Below are 19926 nucleotides of genomic sequence, written 5' to 3'. Positions count from 1 at the left end.
ATATAATACACTTCTTTGATCAAACATATCTTCATACGCTTATCTACCTCTTTTACAATTGTTTCTCACTTTCTAGAAGAAAAGTTTTTTCTTTTTTAATTATTAACTTAAACCTAGAGCCAATAGTTAACTTGTGGATGATGATATTAGGTTAATGTATAACATGTTTGAGGGTGATAAGATAAAAATATCTACGTGCTCTTGGAGGAACTTGGTTGGGTTTTGTGTACGTTTATTTTTTTTTTTTTTTTGCATTCATTCATACCCTAATTATCCTCTTAAAACTTTAATCTTAGAGTAAAATTGGCATCAAGTTTTCATTTGGGGTCGGTGAGGCTTATCTATTCGAATTCTTCAGTTCCTTTACATTCCTCATAATTGGTGACTTCTGTCTACTCTCTTTTAAGAAATACTCTTTAAATACATATCAATCAGTTGTATCATACTAACACCATAAAGAGTGGAGGATTTTACTTACGTGTACAATATATAACCACTATTATTAGAGTATTTGAGGTTAATCTTCTTCTGATCCTACATATGGATTGAAAATTCTTACTATTAACGAGTTGATTTAAACATTATCCAGTATAAATTAGAACAATAAATTTAATCTAGACCAAATTAGAGCGAATAGTGTTCAGTTTACTTTTATGTCGTATCCGATTCGAATCGATTAATATTTTTTTAATATTAAAAATAAAAATAATATATTTATGTGTATTATATAGTATAAAAATAAAATATTAAGGCCTTAATAAATGATATTTTCTCTCTAAAAAAAATTGAATATATTCCCGTGGCATTGCATGCTTAAACTCGAAATACTCGCATTTGAATTTCACGGGTGGTCCAAACATCTTTTTTTTTTCTTCTTAATTTGGTCCGCCGATTTGATATGCTGTTCCATTTGACTTCAAATTGAAGCAATTTTATTCTTCTAACAACTATATATATATATATATTTTTTTACATAAAAATCACTGAGTGCAAAATTTCAGGACAATGGATATTACCCACTAAAAGCTTGCTGGATTCAATCAATCATAATTACACCTAGTATACGTATATACTATAGGATTTAATGAGTTGTAGATTAGTAATAACCCTCATTTTTCACATTTTTTTCTTAACAATAATATGAGAGATAATTAATGTCAATTTTCATATTAAACACATGGGTTAACTTTACATTAATATTTTAAAATAATAATTAATTAGGATTAATTTATTTGATCATTTCACTTGCAAGGCCAACCAAACAATTGACACACCATTAATACCATAAAATATATTTCTTAACCTAATAATTCACAAAAATACATTAAATCAACAACAGAAGCAACAGCCTGTAAGATGGTTGAACTTTGTTTCAGATTGAGTGAGAGTCAACATGGTCTCCCCCCCCCCCTTTTTTTTTTCTTTTTACTTGATTCAATTCAAAGCCGTGATTGGCGCTTGAGAAAATTTTTTAAAGTTGGAACTCAATTTTCCCGGAAAATATTTAATGGAACACGCAAACGTAACGCTGTTTACCTCATTGACCCCCCCCCCCCTTTCTCCTATTATATTACTTTATTCCATTCCCTACCGCAAATTCAGCAGGAAACCGTGACCTCTGCATCCCCCGTACGGTTACCCTCCGTCCGTAACTACCTTGCTGACGTGTCATTTATTTACCTTTTACTTAACTTAACTATCCGTCCGGTAATTGTAACCGGAGGGATCGTTCGCACGTGTGTTAGCCGACGATGTGTGACTCGCACGCTTGACTGACCTTTTTCTGGGTTGAGAGAGCGGTTAGTAGCAGTTAAGGGGATTGGTTGGGAATGGTCTAAGGTCGAGTTACCTAGGGTTAAAAAAGAAACGGAGACGTTTACTTTCCTAACGCCGTCTTTTAACATCCACTCTATAAAAAGAAGATTTCGTTGGAGCTTCACCTCTGACTCCACTGCATTCTCTGCTCCTTTCTTGCTTGCTTTGCTCTCCGCTTTCTCCCTCTTTTTTTTTTTTTTTTCTTTTTTCTTCCTCTTCGTCTTCCACTGTGTTTGGAAGGTTAGAGGGAAAGCGACAGGAGCTTCGAGTGAGTTGAGAAGAAAATGGAAATGGCGGTGTCTACGAGATGGACCTCTGTGTGTTTAGCTCTGCTTCTCGTGTTGATCGTAGGTGTAATGGCGACTGTGCAGGAGAAAGAGATCTCTAGTTCCAGGTTTCTCTCTTTTCCTTCTCCATTTTATCTCTTCTTGTTCTTCTCTGTCTCTCGGATCCTATATTCTCTGCTTCGAAATTCCCTCTCTGGTTATCTCTGTTTATACTTGCTCCATTGAAAAATTCAACTGAGCAGCAGAGACTTCTGTTTTCTATTCTCAATTCTACTTTGTTTTACCTTTCTTTTAGGAATTTCCTTCACTCTCCAGATTTAGCTATATACTTTTCATGGAATTAACTGTTTACTCCTTGCTGATAATTCTGGTCTTTAGAATTTCATAGACTGCTAGATTTTTTCTTTCTTCTCGGATAAACGGTTTTATACAAAATGAAAAATTACAAAATTAAGCTACATTACTGGTTTCTCAATAAATTTTTAAAGCACCTTTGTAGGAGGGATTAGAAGATTGCTTTCCATATGTTAAATTCCTCGCACAAGGTCGGTCACTGCTTGTCATTCATTGTCTTGACGAGTCCATTAATGTTTGCATTTGGAAGCTTCTGCTTCCACATTTAACTTGATGAAAATAATAGGATGAAAAAGATGTTTACCTGTGCTTTAATGCCTATTTCTTTTTTACCTCGCTTTTCTGGCAAAGTAACTCCATGGAGAAAAGAGGATGTCGGTTTTGATACTCGATTTCTAACAATTTTGCTGTGTTTTTTTTACGCTTCAAATTCATACATGCTGCTCAAAAAGAAAAAAAAAAAAAAAAAGAAAGATTCATGCGTATATGTTTTTTTTTTCTAAGACCTCTGCATTTATTCGTCTTTTTTACTGGCTGTACTTTTTTAATAATGTGAACACAGAGCTCCAACAACTCATTAATGGAGGCAAGGTTACAGAGCTAGAAGAGCTCCTAGGATTAGTTTTCACTTTTTTCGGCAAAAACAAAAACTGGAAATTCTCACTGCATCTACATTGCAATGTTCTTTTTTTTGTTTCTTACATCAGAAATTCTTTTACCTAAACTTATCAGAGCCGTTGGTTACGTGATTTTGTTCCTTTGGGACCGTTGGGATGGAGAACTGTTAATTATTTTATCCAAAAAACCATAAATAACTATCCCGGCCGTTGAGATCTGGATCCTTAAATCTGGACCGTTTATTCCGTTGTTTGTTCGTTCATTACCTTGAGGATTCCTTCCTTATACCCAGCCACATTGATTTGTTTGTTTGCCTAGACACCTTCCCTTCTTTTCCTATTTCCTGAATTACCCTCGTAATTTGCCGTTATCCACGTCAGCTTTGGTCGATGAGTAGTGAACCGTTAGCAATAATGAAGGGTAGTATGGTCATTGCAATTCTTTCACCGACGAATCGCCTTGCTGTTTCTCTCTCTAGAAAACGCTTTTTAACGGTTCTGTTGGTCGGTGGCTATCTGCTTCTTGAGCAGTGCACTCTCTCTCTCTCTCTCTCTCTCTCTCTCTCTCTCTCCGTGCATTGCAATTCGTGTTCTTTTTTTTTTTTTTTTTACTTTTTACCTGTTACTCACTGTATTTGAGTGCCACGTGTTTGCCTAGTAAAATTTCTATCGGGTTCGTTACTAGGCACTAGCTGTATAGTTGCGGTGGTTAATGGGTATTTTTGTAAAATTGATGGAGGTTTTTTTTTTTTTTTTTTTAACTCATGGGTATGATGTTTCAGGTCTACAGGGAAGGTTGAGTTGAATGAACATGCTGTGGATGACCCAGATAATGTTGCTGACGAGGTTGCTGCCTTGGTTGAAATGTGAGCCCCGTACTCTCTTCACCCCTATACATATCATAATACGAGTGCATGTATCTAATTCGTGCATGATTGCTATTATTCATTCAATTGAATTTCGACTCTGTACCTGAAACCTCACTATTACATTAATAATCATCAAAAAAGAAAAGGTAGAGTGGTCAGGGGAGATGTTACATAAGCTACCCAAACACCAAACTTACCCATTTCTATTAAACTCGCTTTCTAATTTTCCACTGTTTTGAATGCTGATGATTTTAGTCTTACCAACTGGTAGAGAGGTGTGGCTTGACATGTCAATTTAATTTTCCCTTTTTATCCTTGTCCCTTTTTCATTTTTATTTCCGTAAAATTCATCGTAAAGGGGAATCTGTAGGTCAACTTCCGTGTTCTTCATCAGCTGCATGCCTGACCTTTTTCACACTGTTTATCACAGCAGTTCCACTCCACCACATGCCACTACTGTGGTCAGATCCGTGTTTCACGTATATGTTCCCCTTATCCTTTATTATAACGCGTACTTGTACCCAAAGGTACAAAATGTATCTGCTTATGAAAATTTACATTTTTAAAATAAAGTTTTGTAAAGCGAATTTTGCTTACGCACAAATAAATATCTTCAAATTTCTGTTTTCTGTAAGCCAATTATACCCAATAATTTGGTGCTCGAGTTTGTTCCCGTAAAAAAGAGTGGAAAGGAGATGGTTTTGTCTTTTACAGGTAGGAGGAAGGTGCAATAATTTTTGGGCTTGCGAAAAAATCAATGTGAAATTCCTGCACGGTTCTTGCATGTGACAGCACCACCAATGGTAAAAGGACAAAATATGTGCAAACCAACCCGACAGAATTAGATCCGTTAGACAGGGAGGACTTAGTTGTCCACTTAAATTCCCAAAATCATTTCTTTTTGTCATTATGTGCTTACCTCTATAATGGATCTGTTTCCTGATCCGTTAGTTAAATCCAAACAACGAGAGGAATGATATTTACACGATTCACCTCCACCGACACACCCAATACCAAGAATTACTGTCACCCCAGTTAACCAATTCTTGTTCGGACATGGATATAGCAACTCTGAGAACTTGAAAGTTTAGTTACTGGTTGGGTGACCTTTAGAGAAGGGGATTTATATTAATCTGATATTTGACTTTGCAGGAGCGCGCGCAACCACACTGAGAGGAGAAAACTGGGCTACTTCTCTTGTGGAACTGGCAATCCAATTGATGACTGCTGGCGGTGTGACGCCAACTGGCAAAAGAACCGCAAGCGCCTTGCTGATTGTGGAATTGGTTTTGGCCGGAATGCCGTTGGCGGACGTGATGGCCGCTTCTATGTCGTCACTGACCCACGCGATGATGATCCTGTTAACCCAAAACCTGGCACTTTGCGCCACGCTGTTATCCAGGACAAGCCTCTCTGGATTGTCTTCAAAAGAGACATGGTCATTCAATTGAAACAGGAATTGATCATGAACAGCTTCAAGACCATTGATGGTCGTGGCGCCAATGTCCACATTGCCAACGGAGCGTGTATCACGATTCAATTTGTTACTAATGTCATCATTCATGGTCTCCACATCCATGATTGCAAGCCAACTGGAAATGCTATGGTGCGAAGTTCCCCCACTCACTTTGGGTGGAGGACAATGGCCGATGGTGATGCCATCTCAATTTTTGGATCAAGTCACATCTGGGTCGATCACAATTCGCTCTCTAATTGTGCCGATGGCCTCGTTGATGCTGTCATGGGTTCTACTGCGATTACCATTTCCAACAATCACTTCACCCACCACAATGAGGTCCGTTTATGTGCGGTCTACCATTCTCTTACTCGTGTAGCGTATTGTTAATGACGAAGGCTGATGCTGGTTTCTTTCTTTTTTTAAAATGGGATTCAACGCAGGTTATGTTGCTGGGTCATAGCGATTCGTACACGAGAGACAAGCAGATGCAAGTGACCATTGCCTACAACCATTTCGGAGAGGGACTTATTCAGAGGATGCCCAGGTAATTAATATGTGAATTAACTATTTGTTATCATCTCCAATGTTCTCCATTCAGTGGAGAAGATTTTTCTGACCCGTTTGCTCCATTCTTCACTCCACGATACCCTTGCTTAATGCTGCTGATGCGTGATGATAGTTTTCATCTGGACAATCATTAGAGAATACACTCTGTTCACTGGACCATGAAAATATTTGTTTTGGTTAAAGGACTAGTGCCGGAACCTAAAATGAATTTGGTACAGGACTGGGTTTAAATTCAAGTTTCCTTGATCTAAAAAGAGTTGGAATTATTAATTATACAGGTGCAGACACGGTTATTTCCATGTGGTGAACAATGACTACACGCACTGGGAAATGTATGCAATTGGTGGAAGTGCAAACCCCACCATCAACAGCCAGGGGAACAGATACAACGCTCCAGCTAACCCGTTTGCCAAGGAGGTAAAACCCGTGTCTCATAAAATAAAGATGAGGTTATTTCTTATAAACCAGTTAAAACCGATTATAAATGTGGATTGGGGTGAACAGGTGACTAAGAGGGTGGAAACTGCTGCAAGCCAGTGGAAGAGCTGGAACTGGCGGTCAGAGGGAGACCTTTTGCTCAACGGAGCATATTTCACTCCTTCTGGTGCAGGAGCCTCGGCCAGCTATGCCAGAGCCTCAAGTTTGGGTGCCAAGTCCTCCTCCATGGTTGGTACCATTACTTCTAATGCCGGTGCTCTACCCTGCCGAAGAGGAAGGCAGTGCTAGGGAGAGTACAATCCCACTTACTAATCTGGCCTAAGAAAAAAAAAAAAAGGCCTTATTATATCAATTCCTGTTTTTTAATTTTCCTCTACCTACCTACCCACCCAAATATCCGACCATTGTTTCACTACCACCACCTACCCTTTTGCCCTCACATATATTGACAAGTGTACATTTTTTACACATTGTCATTATATTCTTCTCCTATTCCACTCTGTCAAATGTTTATTTTCTCAACCTCGGCCTGCTTCGCCCGAAAGTAAACTATTCCATTCTAGGAGCAGGTGCGGAAGCGTTGTTGATTTTTTTTTTTTTTTTTTTTTTGGGTCATTTTTTTTCACTTCCCATTCTGGGTTATTATCCAGCTTCATCCAAAATTCTCCCTAACCGCCAGTTGGATACTTCCATGTCTCTAGTCTCACTCACAATTCCTTTTCTTCCTTCTTCTGGGTCTCTATTGAGTTTATAGGTTCTGAATGATTGGTGATTTTCTTTCCTCTTTCTTTTTTTTTATTTTAAGTTTACTTTATTTGTTGTGTCTAGTCATACGATCAAAATAGTATGGATGTCAAACTTCTGAGTCATTGGAAATTTTATTACAGATGATGCATAGCAATAGCAGTGATGTTCTTTCACTTTGGTTTTTTTTTTTTTGCCTTTTCTTTTTCCTCTTTTTCTGTTTGCTTTTTCTTTAGCGAAGAGATGAAAGCAATTTATTTATAATATTACTTTTGTGTGTTGAATTATGGTTATGTGGAAAATTAGTCTGGTTGCCCTCTTTATGTTCCGCTACCTGCCAGCAGTAGTGATGGTTGCACATGCACATGCACATGCACATGCAACAAGGACGATTACTTTTTCCCATCAAAGAAATGATGTATTACCTACAAAAAACAAAAGTGTTGAGGTGGAAATTATTTGGCTTTGATTCCAAAACAATGGGTTTGATTAATGTATTTACAGAGTTGCACGTGAATGAGTTAAATATAAAAGAAAATAAGCGGGTGGGACCATTTTAGATACTGTTACAACCAAAAATAGTGGTATGAGGTAGAGGTAGGAGTTAAAAAGCCTGAAATTATTGGGAGGAAATTTTTTTTTTTTATGGAGGAAGAAAAAAAAAAAAACAAGTTATTGAATGGGCAGAGAGGGATAATTCGATTGGAAAACCACATGGCATTGCATGTGAAGTGGGTCACCAATCCATAAAGCATGTAAAGAAATGGGACCATTTTCCCTTCCATCCCCAACTTGACAACATTAATACAGCCATGGGGATTTTAAACAAACATTTTTGCCGAACCTGTCATCTCTCGTGCATTCAGCATTTACAGCTGAACCTGCAAGGTCTTCCTTCTCCACATCCATATCCTGCTCACGTTTTCTTATCACTGCTACCCTCCTTGCAATTATTTTGTTGGAAAAGGTTTGCACAGTGCAGCGCAATTTCCCAAGTACCTTCTCTCCTTTTATCCCGGAGATCATCATTTCATGTCTACATGAAGACCATTAAAATAATTGGAATTATTATTTTGGCTTGTTTTCCTTTGTCCATAGTTCAATATTCTGCTACAACTTAACGTTTCAAATCAAATACTATATCAAAACTAGTTTTTGAGGTTGACTCGTTGCATAATTGAGTCTGCTGCCCAACATCAAAAAGAGAGAAGCTGAATTTCAGGATGATGACCCCTTCTGTCTTTAGGTACTAGTTGATGCATTAGAAAAAGATAGGGCTTGATTTCTGGATTAGGCTCTCATGCAACTTGGTTCAAGTGAGAACTATTCTGCCACCATCCATAAGGCTGATAATAACTTGGCATCTACAAAAGAAGGATATTAGGGAAACCTAAAACATTTTGGCTTTATCATGGATCTGGTGCTTCAATTATTGACCCACATACCATATAAAATAAACAGAGTTACATGTGCACTTGTTTTTTTTTTTATCCTTTTCTTGCCAGGAGTAAGAGTACAACACACCCAACAAACAAGCTGCTCAACCTACCGAGAGAAATTTGGAATATCTTCACAAAAGAAAAAAAAAGGGCAAATCAAGGAATTTTACTGCTGAGACACCACACTGATTCTTATCCATTCTCTCCCACTAAACGCACGGTCTCCATATTCAAAAGAAGAATGCAATTTTCCTTAAAAGAGAAACATCATGAAACACAAGCCCCAAAAACTATAAAGTAAGTTTCACTACGCTATCCTACCCAAGCTCATCATCCAAAGAAACCGCAGAACCTGAGGGAGGTTTTCTGCAAGGAAATTATTAGCTTGTTGCCAAATAAAACTGAATTAACTGTTTTTTTCACCTCCGGACAATGTTTTTTTCCACTTGGTGAAACACCTCCACTCAATGTTGTCCTGTCTTCCCCATTTCTGACCTTCCAATTGCAACCACTAGGATACCCTTTGTCTACTCCATAGATTTAAAACTTAAAAAGGCATTTCCCAAAGTTAAAGACATGCAAAAAGGTAGTTCACCTTTGCAATCAAAATGTTTCTCCCCCCCCCATTTGCTACAAACTCTGAATTTCCATTCATGGCTGTTGAAAAGCATAGTATCTCAGCTTTCACTAAAGTTCTAGAACTAGGTTAGACATCACTTATACAGTATGATCCTTAAAAGCCAGACAGGAACTTATTGACTGTAGCAAAATCGAATTACTGATAACAGCAGAACAAATGAACCGGATAACAGTGAAGAAACGTCACTTTTAGGAGAGCCACCATTTTGTTTGGTTCATGAGGTTTCAGTTTTTTTTTTTTTTTTGGGGTCTTCTTTGCTATCATGCATAAGCAAACCTTACATTGTTTCCGTCCAATCAAAGAGTCAACACTACCAACCCAATGTTATCAAATCAATGGCTCTCCCAGCATCCTATTTCAGAATTCAAGCACCTTGAATTCTATTAAGATATGTATGTAACTGTATAAATTCAGTCTGCAATGAGATGAAAAACTAATAGCTCACTTTTATGAAGCGCAATCTGTCAAGAAAGTGTATCCAGTAGCAGCAAAGTGGGATTTCACAAGAGCAAGGGCCTTAGAACGATGAGAAATCTTGTTCTTTTCTTCCTTTGGCATCTCTGCATATCTACAAAAAGACAATCATAATCCCGCTGTGCCCTGAACAAATTACCAAAAAATACCAATACAAAGAGCATAAATCAATGTATAAGAGAACAGACTTACGTTTGATCATATCCATTGGGTTCAAAGATTGGATCCCATCCAAAATCGTTTGGGCCCCTTGGAGGAACTATTTTTCCCTAAAGCATCAACCAAAAATTATTTGTTAATAATTCACCAAAAAATTTATTTTATGATACATAATGCAATCCTCATGCATTCTAGTTTCATTTTCACTATCTCCTTGATCATTTAAGACAAAAAAAGGCTTCAAAAACTATAGGAGGAAGTTATCACTTAAAATCCTATTTTACTATTTTCATAAGTTCCTAATCTGTAATCAACCAGAAATAAGTTGAAATGTAGCTAACAAACAAATTCATCCAAAAAGAGTGCATTGGTAAAATAATACTGCTCATTTTCAGATTTTGATGTCAAAACTGAGCTTCTTAATCCATCAACTGGATCAAACTATAACTTTAGAAATCCTAGGCAAGCAAGAGTAAGCCCAAAAGCATGCCTTAAGAGTCTCCAATTTAGACTGGCATAAATAGTTCAGGTTCTTATTTTGTCCTAAAATTATGGTTATATTGCCTCTAGATACTTTTTCTGTTAATATCTCTTTGCATACGGATTGGATCTATTTTTTTTTCTCGAGGCTTTTTATTTTTGTTGGAACTCCGATCTTCAAAGTTCTTTTTCATCAATGATTTTATCATGATGTCTGGTGTAAATCTTCTTCCTTCCCAGGAGACTTGAAGAATTAGGATTCCCTCCTAAATTATAGGCCCATAATTCTTGTAATCCTTCTCTATATATTTGAATGTTGGTGATCTAATAACAATGAAGAAAAAGAATCATCAAACAACAGTTCCCAAGTTATGAACTGATTGAAATTAGAGGGAGAGATTTTTTATCGCATCTATTGAATGTAGGCATTTTCTTTTTCAATAATATGTTGCACATGTTGAAAAGGATCCATGTTCTTTTATGGAATGGTGAAATATCATGTGAGGAAAAAGAAAACAGATAAAATAATTAGAAATCCGGGACCTCGCAACACAAAACAGCTTTGCTGCATATTTGAAAGCTCATCCCTGGAGGGTTCTAACAAGGGTGTTTAAATTTCTTCTGTTAACAAGTCAGCAAGAGAGATATTAGTTAGTTGCGGTTGCCTAAATATCTATGGGGGAAGCAACTGCATGTTAAGGCAATATCCTGTTATTTATAGAATATGTATGAAAAGAATAATGGGCATAACTGCATGAATTACGTGTATAAATATGTAGCCCTGATGATGTAAAAAACATTCCGAGAAATTAATGAACTCTGAATAAGTCTTCCCTCTGCTTCTGCATGAATCCTCTCCTCTCGTCCTCTAAATCCTCAACCCTTTTCTCTTCTCTATCTCTCTTTGAATCCTTTCATATCAGTGGTATCAGAGTGTAGACCCTGGTACCATGGTTGTTTCGGATAATACTAGCCCCAAAACAGCGAGAAATTGGAAGGAGTGTTGCGGCAAATGTCAGAGCTGGAAAACAAACTGGAAAATAAAATAGGAGAAATGAAGAAATTCATGAAATAATAACACGTCACTGACCAGCAACTCGATGACTAGCGCCAGTAGAGACACACTAGAGAATCCCACAAGGGAATGACCCAAGATGAAAGTTCTGGAGCACAAAAAGAGAAAAAGAAAGATAATCTTAAAGAATTGCACAAACTAAAGCTTGATTTTCCAAGATTGAAGAAAATATCAAGGGATGGGTTTATAGGGCCGAAAGGTTTTCTGAGCTAGAAAATATACCAGAAGATTTGACAGTGAAAATTGCCTCGGTCTACCTAGAAGATCAAGCCTTGGGGAGGCATCAGATGCTGATGAAGATTCGAATTGATTGTCACTGAAATGGGAAGAATATTTGATCTGGTTGAACACTCGGTTTGGGTGGGGATACAGTATATACAGATCCCTTGATTTTACAGAGTTAAGACAAGAAGGGTCCCTGAGGGAATATTTCCAAGCCTTTGCGATTTATCAAACCGTGTAAATCTTCCACCAGAATATCAGCTGATGCTATTTCTCACTGGACTTAAGCCTGAGTTGCCGGTTCTGGTATGTACTCAAAATCTCATCAACATCAACCATATTTACATTTTAGCAAGACAACAAGGAGATGTCTTTAACTCCATTTACTACCACAACCCTCTGAATGTGTATCCTTCTCGCCCTTCAGTTACCAATAAATCTACAAAAGATTCTGTATGGAATTTTTGGAAATCAAACTCCCAGAAGTCAGCTGCTTTTAAGCCTTAGCCTGTTATCTGGCTAAACCTTCTTTCCCCTCAACCTATCAGCCAAATTGCTATCCCAAGTCAACCCTTCAACACACTTAACACAAAGAACCATAGCTGGATTATTGCCCAAACTAATACAAAGACCTTCATACTTTCAACATAAGTATTGGAAGAATGGAGGAATAAGGGGTTATGTTACTTATATGACGACAAATATTACGTTGGTCACAAGTGAAGAAACTGCTGATCTTAACCATATAGAATAAGGAATAAGAGGAAGAGGAGGAAGAAGAAATAACCATTCGCAAGCAACAGGAGGAAGAAGACCCCTTACGGCTATCATTGTATGCTTTACAAGGAATGCCTAACTCCACTAACTCCATGATTGTAGTACGGAGTTATGGAAAAGAACCACAGGTATGCTCGGTAGTCAGAACTTCTTGCACAGTTGGATGGCCAAAGAAATGGGATGCTTGTTTAGAATTAACAAAATTAATGATGATGAAAGTGGCTAATGGAAATACCTTGGTATGCAACAAATGCCATAAATCTAAATGGTACATGCAAGGGGAGAAATACAAGGAAGACTTCCTCATACTGACACCGGTTGGAGCAGATGCAGTGCTAGGAACAATATGGTTATCTAAACTTAATGACATTGCGTGGAATTTTAGATGGCTTACTATCTCCTTTGTCAAGAATGGAAGATGGCTCCAGCTTAAAGGATAAGTTGAAGGGAAAATCAAACAAATCTCAAGTACAAGAATGTCCCGGCTGTTGCAAATAAGTTCAATAGGACACTTCTGTTCTATTCAAAAAGTCAATCCTTCAGAAGATGGCAACATTAGCAAGCATTCAAAGGAAGAATTGTTACCAGCACTACAACCAATCTTGGATCAATATCCGGTTGCTTCTGCTGTTCCTACTCAGCTGCCACCTAAATGTTGGCATGATCATCAGATCGTACTCATTGATCCACACAAGACTGATATAAGCACTCTAAGGAACACAAAGATGAAATTGAGGAGATGATGATATAAGTTGTTAGAAGTTGGAGTAATTCAAGTGAGCCACAGCCCTTTCTCATCAGTGCTGGTGAAAAAGAATAGTGGCACATGGACGATGTGTACAGACTATTCTGAACTTGACAAGAATGACATTAAAACAAATTCCTCACGCCTATAATTGAGAAATTATTGGATGAATTGGAAGGATCCACCACCTTTTTGAAACTGGATCTTCAATCCGATTATCATAAAAAAACGGATGGCTCAGGGAGATGTCCAAAAGACGGCCTTCAAAACTCATAAAGGACACTATGAGTTCTTTGTAATGCTCTTCGGCCTTACCAACACACCATCAACATTTCAATCCCTAATGAATGAGGTATTTAGATCTTTTCTACATAAGTTTGTAATTGTTTTGCTTGAGGATATATTGATTTACAACACAAGGACCATTTGAACAAAACTTGTTTCTACTTCAAAAGAATACAATTTTTGCCAAGAGGAGTAAATGTACTTTAATGTCCAATTAGGAACTAATTCGAATCTTCTTTTATTTAAAAAAAATGTCCAATTAAGAACAACCCAATTGGAGTACCTCAGAAATGTGATATCTAAAGCAATTTTAACATACCCAGAAAAATCAAGGCTGTTCGATAGGCCAAAACCCTTAAACTAAAGCAAATTCAAGGATTTCCTGGTCTCACAGGGTAATACAGGAGGTTTATTTGCAATTGTGGACAAATAGCGAGCCCACTGAAGCAACTGTTGAAGAAAAAAGAATTTCAGTGGACTAAGGAATCAGAGGAAGCCTTCCTACATCTCAAGAATAGGGTCACATCAGTACTAGCAGTCCCAAGAAGACATCCAAGCAATAATTAAAAAATCACCCTATGGAGTTTCTTGGATATTCTCTTTTCTCCTAACAAGAGAAACTCTTTTCCTCTTCTTAACCTAGTTTAAGGACTCTAAAGAGATGAAGAGAATCAGAGAGTGGAAAGACAAATTGTACAAAAAGAGGATTGTGTTCAATTTTCTTGTTAAAAAGGACTGGGGGCAGCGGTAAATCCAAATTGTATTTCTGGTAATATTAATTTCTTTTTAGTTAGTATGTAAATTAATATTGTAAATTAATATTTCTTATACCATATAAATACAATATATTCACTAACATACATATAAAGAAAAAAATTGAATATTAAATGCTAAAAAGTATAAGAATAAAAAAGTTACCAAAATACCTTTTGTAACAAAAAATATTTAAAATTATATCTTATTAATTACTATATTATCCTTTGAATTTTAGTAAATTATTTAATACGAGAGGAGGCTCTATATGTAAAGTTCACATAATAGAGGGTGTTTATTTGTAAAATTTGGCATGACAGAGAAGTATTCCAATCAAGATTTTTAATTATTTAAGCGATTGCTAGATACAAAGACATTTTAATAAAAGATGCCGTCGAACTGAATCAATGACAGGTGACAGTGTCTAGAAACTTGCAAAATTGGAAAATTGAAGAATATGAACATTTGATCTAAACTCTATCTCACATCCGCCTAACTGACAGCAATGACAAACTCATCTGACAACACACCAAATCTGCTAATTTCTTAGTCAAGTCCCTGTATAAGACTTTGGTCAGCAATATTCCACAACAGACAAAATTTTCAGCTAATATTGTTAGCAAATTGGTTGCCACTCCAAGAATTTTTTTTTTTGCATGGGAAACTACGAAAGGTCGCATTCTTACAGTAGATAATTCAATGAAAAGAGGTTTTATTGTCAATAGATGCTTTCTCTGCGAAAACAACAATGAAACGTGTAATCACCTACTTCTGCGATGTTCGGTCTCTCACAACCTTTGGTCTACTATTCTTGGCCTCATGGGACCATCTTGGGTCAAACATAAATCAATTTTGGATGAGCTGCTTGCATGGGAAGGATTGAGCTATCATAGAAAAACTTTTAGACTCGTCCCTCTCACTATATTTCGGATCATTTGGAAGGAAAAAAACAATCGTGCTTCGAAGGAAAAGAAGTCGACTTCAGAATCATCACTGACAATTGGTTCTATTATTTTGGGTCCACTATTTTAGAACATAACATCGAATGCTTTGATGATCTCGACTCTATAGTCGATTGTTAAATCGATCTGTAAATTTTTTGTAAATGAGTGGTGCCCCATTGGCACCTTTACTTCAATACAACTTCATACTTTTATTTCAAAAAAAAAAGAGGCTACATCTATATTTTGTATATTAAAGAGGGGGCTTACATGTGAATTATGTGAATTAAAGCAGGCTGCATGTAAATATTGGATATTAAATCTGGATTAAATGTAAAATCTGGAAGGGATGGGGGAGGAGGGAGGAAGGGGGGGGTGTTTGGTGTTCAAGGCTGTTCCACCCTGATAAGAGTGAAGAAAATGATAAGGTGAAGCAGATAAGAACAAAAAGATCAGTTTAACTAATTGATTATATACCTTAACAGTCCCAGCTTCCAACCCAATTTACCATTAATACAAATAAATTTTGATTGTTCAGTCAGATAAAACATACCAGTGTTTTTCCCACAAATGTAAGAGGTTCAGCATCTGGGCCTAGAGTAAAAGAAAATGCACACAGAGCATAAGCTGACTTATCCTCGTATGCCATCAGCAAGTTGTTCAGACCTAGCATTTGTCACAACAACAAATAGTAAATTTTTGGAGAAGATAAATCATTAAAAAGAAAAGGAGGGAAAAAGAAAAATTGTTATAACCTTCATGACCAATCTTTTGAAGAAACCACTTGCTGCAAGAATTATATAGTTGTGTCAAAAAATGGAAGAGTGGAGACAGAAAACAAGAATTCTAAGAACCACATGCTTGGCAAAGTTACGAACTAATGGAACCAATAATTGATGATAATATAATCAATGGAGGCCTTAAACTGTGACAGGAATTGCAACCATATGCAATTAGAAAAAGAAAATTAACAAATGCATTTTGAAGCAAATTGAAATGGAAAACAGTCTCAGCCAAATAAACGGATTTCATTAGTATTTTCTCCTTGTTAAATACTACAAATATACATGACCAGCTACGACGTCCAACCAGTCCTACATATATACTATGAAACCAAATTTGTTATAGTCTATCTCATTTAGTTTTTTAAAGTGTGTCAAGAATTTGGTAGAGTGTGGAGATCTAAAAGTAATAGGGTAAGCCTCAAATATATGGAATTAGAGCCTAGAGAGATTAAATAAAAGAGTTCTTAATAAGAAACTTTTGCAGCCCTCTCCATTTCCCGCATCCTTTCTATTCTATTATGGGGACAGTCAATAAGCTCAATAGAATTGGCTTTCCGCTGATTGGTTGAGCAGGAAAGCAACATCACAGTCATAGTTAATCCCAAAATCTCATCTATTATGCTCAGCAACAAAACTAATCTTATTAAGTGTATGCTTCTTATATTATTAGACATTGCAGGAAAAAGATTGTTGTGTACATGGGCGGCACCCCCTTGGTGCCTTCTAATTTATTTTTCCTCTTTTATTTTGCTGTATAGGTTCCATCATTGTCCTAAGTCAGAGAAAGGATGATAAACCTGATTTATCAAGAAAATATAAATCTTTTTACAAAATTACATCACCTAGATTAGGACTTAAGAATCTTCTCCTTTTCAACCATTCTAGAAATTTGAACTTGATCGATGACTAGGAACCTACTCTGTGGTTAAAAGAATGAACAATGTCATCAAGAACAAGCATAGTGTTATGAAGCATTGAACAACATGGGACTTGGGATGACAGTCTGCTTTAAAGTTGCTGGGATAATTTAATTGTCGAAGAAATCATATGTCACCCAAGTCCAGATTGTTGGTGCTCAGGATAAAGTCTACTAGGGTCTCTCAGTAGTTGTAAGTTTTCTTGCAAATCTGTGTAGAAGTTGTTCGCTGATGCTAAGTTAGACAGAGGCACTATGGCAAGCTGTGGAAGCTAAACATCACTCAGAAAATCAAATGTTCGTTTGGTTTTGCATGCAAAACTGCTTGGCAACCAACTCCCTTCATTTTAAATGCCAATATGTTGATTCAACCTAGTTCAATGGGTATGGGGATATGAGGAAAGAAATTGCTCATATCTTCTGCAGTATAACCTTCTCTTCTTTGATGCTGGTATAAATGGCCATTTCACTATAAATATGTGGGAAACCAGCAGCAAAAGCTCAAAAAGATAATTTGATTCTTCTATTCTCTGTTGGGTGCTTTGCTTACCTGCAGGATATTGGGACGTAGATGACCATTGGTATGCTAGTTGCTAGTATATTAACACTATCTACAACGACATGATGGTGGCCTTTGGATTGCAAATACAGTCAACAACGCATTCCATTGCTATCGTCCCTATTTACACCCCTCCAGCAGAATCACTAAAACTTAACATGATCAAAGTGTGAGCAACCATAAGGCATGCGTGGCTAATCCCTTTTAGGATGCCAACGGCAGATGGTTAGAGGGCTTCACGAGGAGGTTAATTCCATGTCTGCAGCTCTATGCAGAACTGGTTCGGCTTAGAGATGGGCTTAAAGAGAGTCTTCTTATTGCAACTGAGAAGAGGATTGACAAGCTGTATGTGGAGATAGATAAGTGGCTGTTAGTCTGCTCCTATGTGGTAACCCTCAGGATTTTCTTTCGAGGAGCTCGTCATGGACTGTTGTAGCTAGCTGGATGATATCAATTATGTTAAGCTCTCCTACATTCCAAGAGAGGCCATAATACCAAATTTCACAATTCGACAAATAAAGCAGAAACTTAGCAAAATCAATCGAACTCCTAGAGGAAGGAGAGCCAGAGAATATAAACTTCACCTCAGAGTAGAACAAGAAAGGAATTATCTACTTACATGTATGGCCCTGCAATTTTTTCCCGAAAAATGAAAACAAAATGTAAGCACCGTAATCACGCCTTTGTAGCAAAAACCAACAAAGAAAAATATAAAGAAATCCCACAGTAACATACCAGGAAGACCCTTTAGGGCATTGAAGCAGAGACAAGTATCCTCCACCAACACTGGCCCGTTTACCTTTTCAAATTGCCAAATACGAACATTGAAAAACAAACCACATATTCACAACTTTGTGAGAGACAGAGGTAATGGCAATACCTGGAGAGCAGCCAAACGAGCCTTCTCTTTGGAGATATCTTCAGGCTCTCCTTGCAATTCTGGCACTATAAATACAAACACCCAAAAAAGTAATTCAGAAGGAGAAAATGTAAGAGAGGAAATGGGTATTGGAAAGTGAGAGTGGAAGAGAGCGAACGAATACAGTCGAGCTTGAGGGACTGGAAAGGAATTGATTGGCCCAATATGGCTTTAACCTCTTCGAGCTTCTTGGCATTGCCAGTTACAAATGTCACCGGCCGTGATACTAGTATTCCCGTCCCGGCTCTTGCAGCCGCCATGCTCCTTTTCTTTGCTTTTGGTTACTTAGTTATGTTTTCCACAGAGGACAAGAGACAAGACCCAGCTTCGAGGGGAAGACGGCAAACATACAACAGGCTACAGAGATATCACAGTAAACGCAGTCCCTTGTTTTTCATTTTTCTTAAATTACCTCTTAGTTTTTTTTTTTTCACTTTTCTTAATTGGTTCTTAATCACAAAATTAATATTTAATGGACCTTCGGTTACAGGGCCGAAGCCCACAAGTTAATTGGAAAATGATGACGTCATAAATTTTGTAGAATTTTTTGTTATTAGTTTTAAACTCTCTTTATTTTCTGTATTAATTTCCTTATAAATCTCGGTATAACATTGAGAAATATTTTGATTCTTTTATTTTGATCTTTTTAATTAAATATGTGACTCGTACTACTTGTTTTTTTTTTTTTTTTGTAATTGGATCTCCAAATTCTACGTGAGCATCTAAATATATACTAATACTAACAAAAATATCTATAGATAGGATTTTAGCACCAAAAAAGAAAAGCGTAGAACAAACAAAGCATGCTCGAAAGTAGATTAATTTTTTTTAAATTATTACAAAAAATACTGTCGAATTTTAAAATAACACAATTTAATTCTAAAACGATGGACTATCGTGTTCGTTTTCGTACTAAATTTATAATTTATTTTTTAAAATTGTTACATAAACAGTCATATATAATAATTTTATTTTATTAAATATTAATAAAAAAATATATAAAATATGAGAGAGATCATTATGAAAACATAATACTATATATGTTGGGCATGAATGCTCAATTTCAATTATAAGACTTAATAAATTCCAAATAAACTGATACTTCATTTGGTAATTTTAAAAAAATTACAATTAGTTTAATTTGAATGCTTATGTGATTATATTAAATACATATATATATATTTGGACATATTTGCTAAATAATTTGTTAATATTAGCTTAAATTTTACCTGAAGAAATAAATTTATACAGTTGTTTCATTTAAAATTTAATTATTTAATACTTGGACTCACTCACTCCCTCTCGGTGAAAGCCCAACTTGTCTTTCTCTTGAAATTATCCCTACCCACTTCCAGTTTTCTACACATATATATATATACATATATTTATAGTCAATACAAATTTATTCAAAAGGGTGTATTGAATTATCGAAATAAAATATTACCTTAAATTTTTATTTTATAAAATAAATAATTGTGTGTCTAAATAATAAAAAAATTATTTAATGAAAAGGCGAAGGTGGGTGGAGCTTTTGTTATGTCCAACGTGTATAGATTCCACTGCGATACTCCCAAGGCCAAACACACCCTTAAAATAAGGGCAGCGCC

The 19926-nt window shown here is 36.4% G+C and overlaps 2 protein-coding genes across 9 annotated transcripts; one reads left to right on the top strand and one right to left on the bottom strand.

Moving 5' to 3' along the window:
• The first annotated feature begins 1930 nt into the window (after positions 1-1930).
• LOC110813995 (putative pectate lyase 1) lies at positions 1931-7326 on the top strand. Its single transcript, XM_022041295.2, has 6 exons — positions 1931-2209; positions 3856-3939; positions 5095-5737; positions 5842-5945; positions 6247-6385; positions 6473-7326. Exons 1-6 carry the CDS (start codon positions 2100-2102, stop codon positions 6692-6694), a joined length of 1302 nt encoding a protein of 433 aa, XP_021896987.1. The 5' UTR covers positions 1931-2099; the 3' UTR covers positions 6695-7326.
• Positions 6987-18709, bottom strand: LOC110813996 (Inosine triphosphate pyrophosphatase family protein). Of its 8 annotated transcripts, none has more exons than XR_002539599.2 (9): positions 18438-18709; positions 18281-18345; positions 18136-18199; positions 18020-18029; positions 15896-15927; positions 15694-15806; positions 9896-9972; positions 9675-9789; positions 6987-8186 (listed from the first exon to the last, which is right to left on the bottom strand). XR_002539599.2 is itself a non-coding variant. In XM_022041298.2 (9 exons), exons 1-8 carry the CDS (start codon positions 18577-18579, stop codon positions 9677-9679), a joined length of 624 nt encoding a protein of 207 aa, XP_021896990.1. In that variant the 5' UTR covers positions 18580-18705; the 3' UTR covers positions 6987-8186; positions 9675-9676. The 8 variants fall into 8 exon arrangements, 6 of the variants coding, with proteins under 6 accessions (XP_021896990.1, XP_021896988.1, XP_021896991.1 ...); XM_022041298.2 differs by having other exon boundaries at positions 9675-9797; positions 18438-18705; XR_002539598.2 differs by lacking the exon at positions 6987-8186 and adding an exon at positions 8201-8514 and having other exon boundaries at positions 18438-18708.
• Between the last annotated feature and the right edge of the window lie 1217 nt (positions 18710-19926).

This window comes from Carica papaya, chromosome 3 (genome assembly GCF_054855325.1).
Source record: "Carica papaya isolate Zhongbai chromosome 3, ASM5485532v1, whole genome shotgun sequence".
In the NCBI taxonomy this organism is placed as follows: Eukaryota; Viridiplantae; Streptophyta; class Magnoliopsida; order Brassicales; family Caricaceae; genus Carica; species Carica papaya.
Note: the sequence above shows the minus strand (reverse complement) of the source record. Positions and strands in the feature narration are given on the sequence as shown.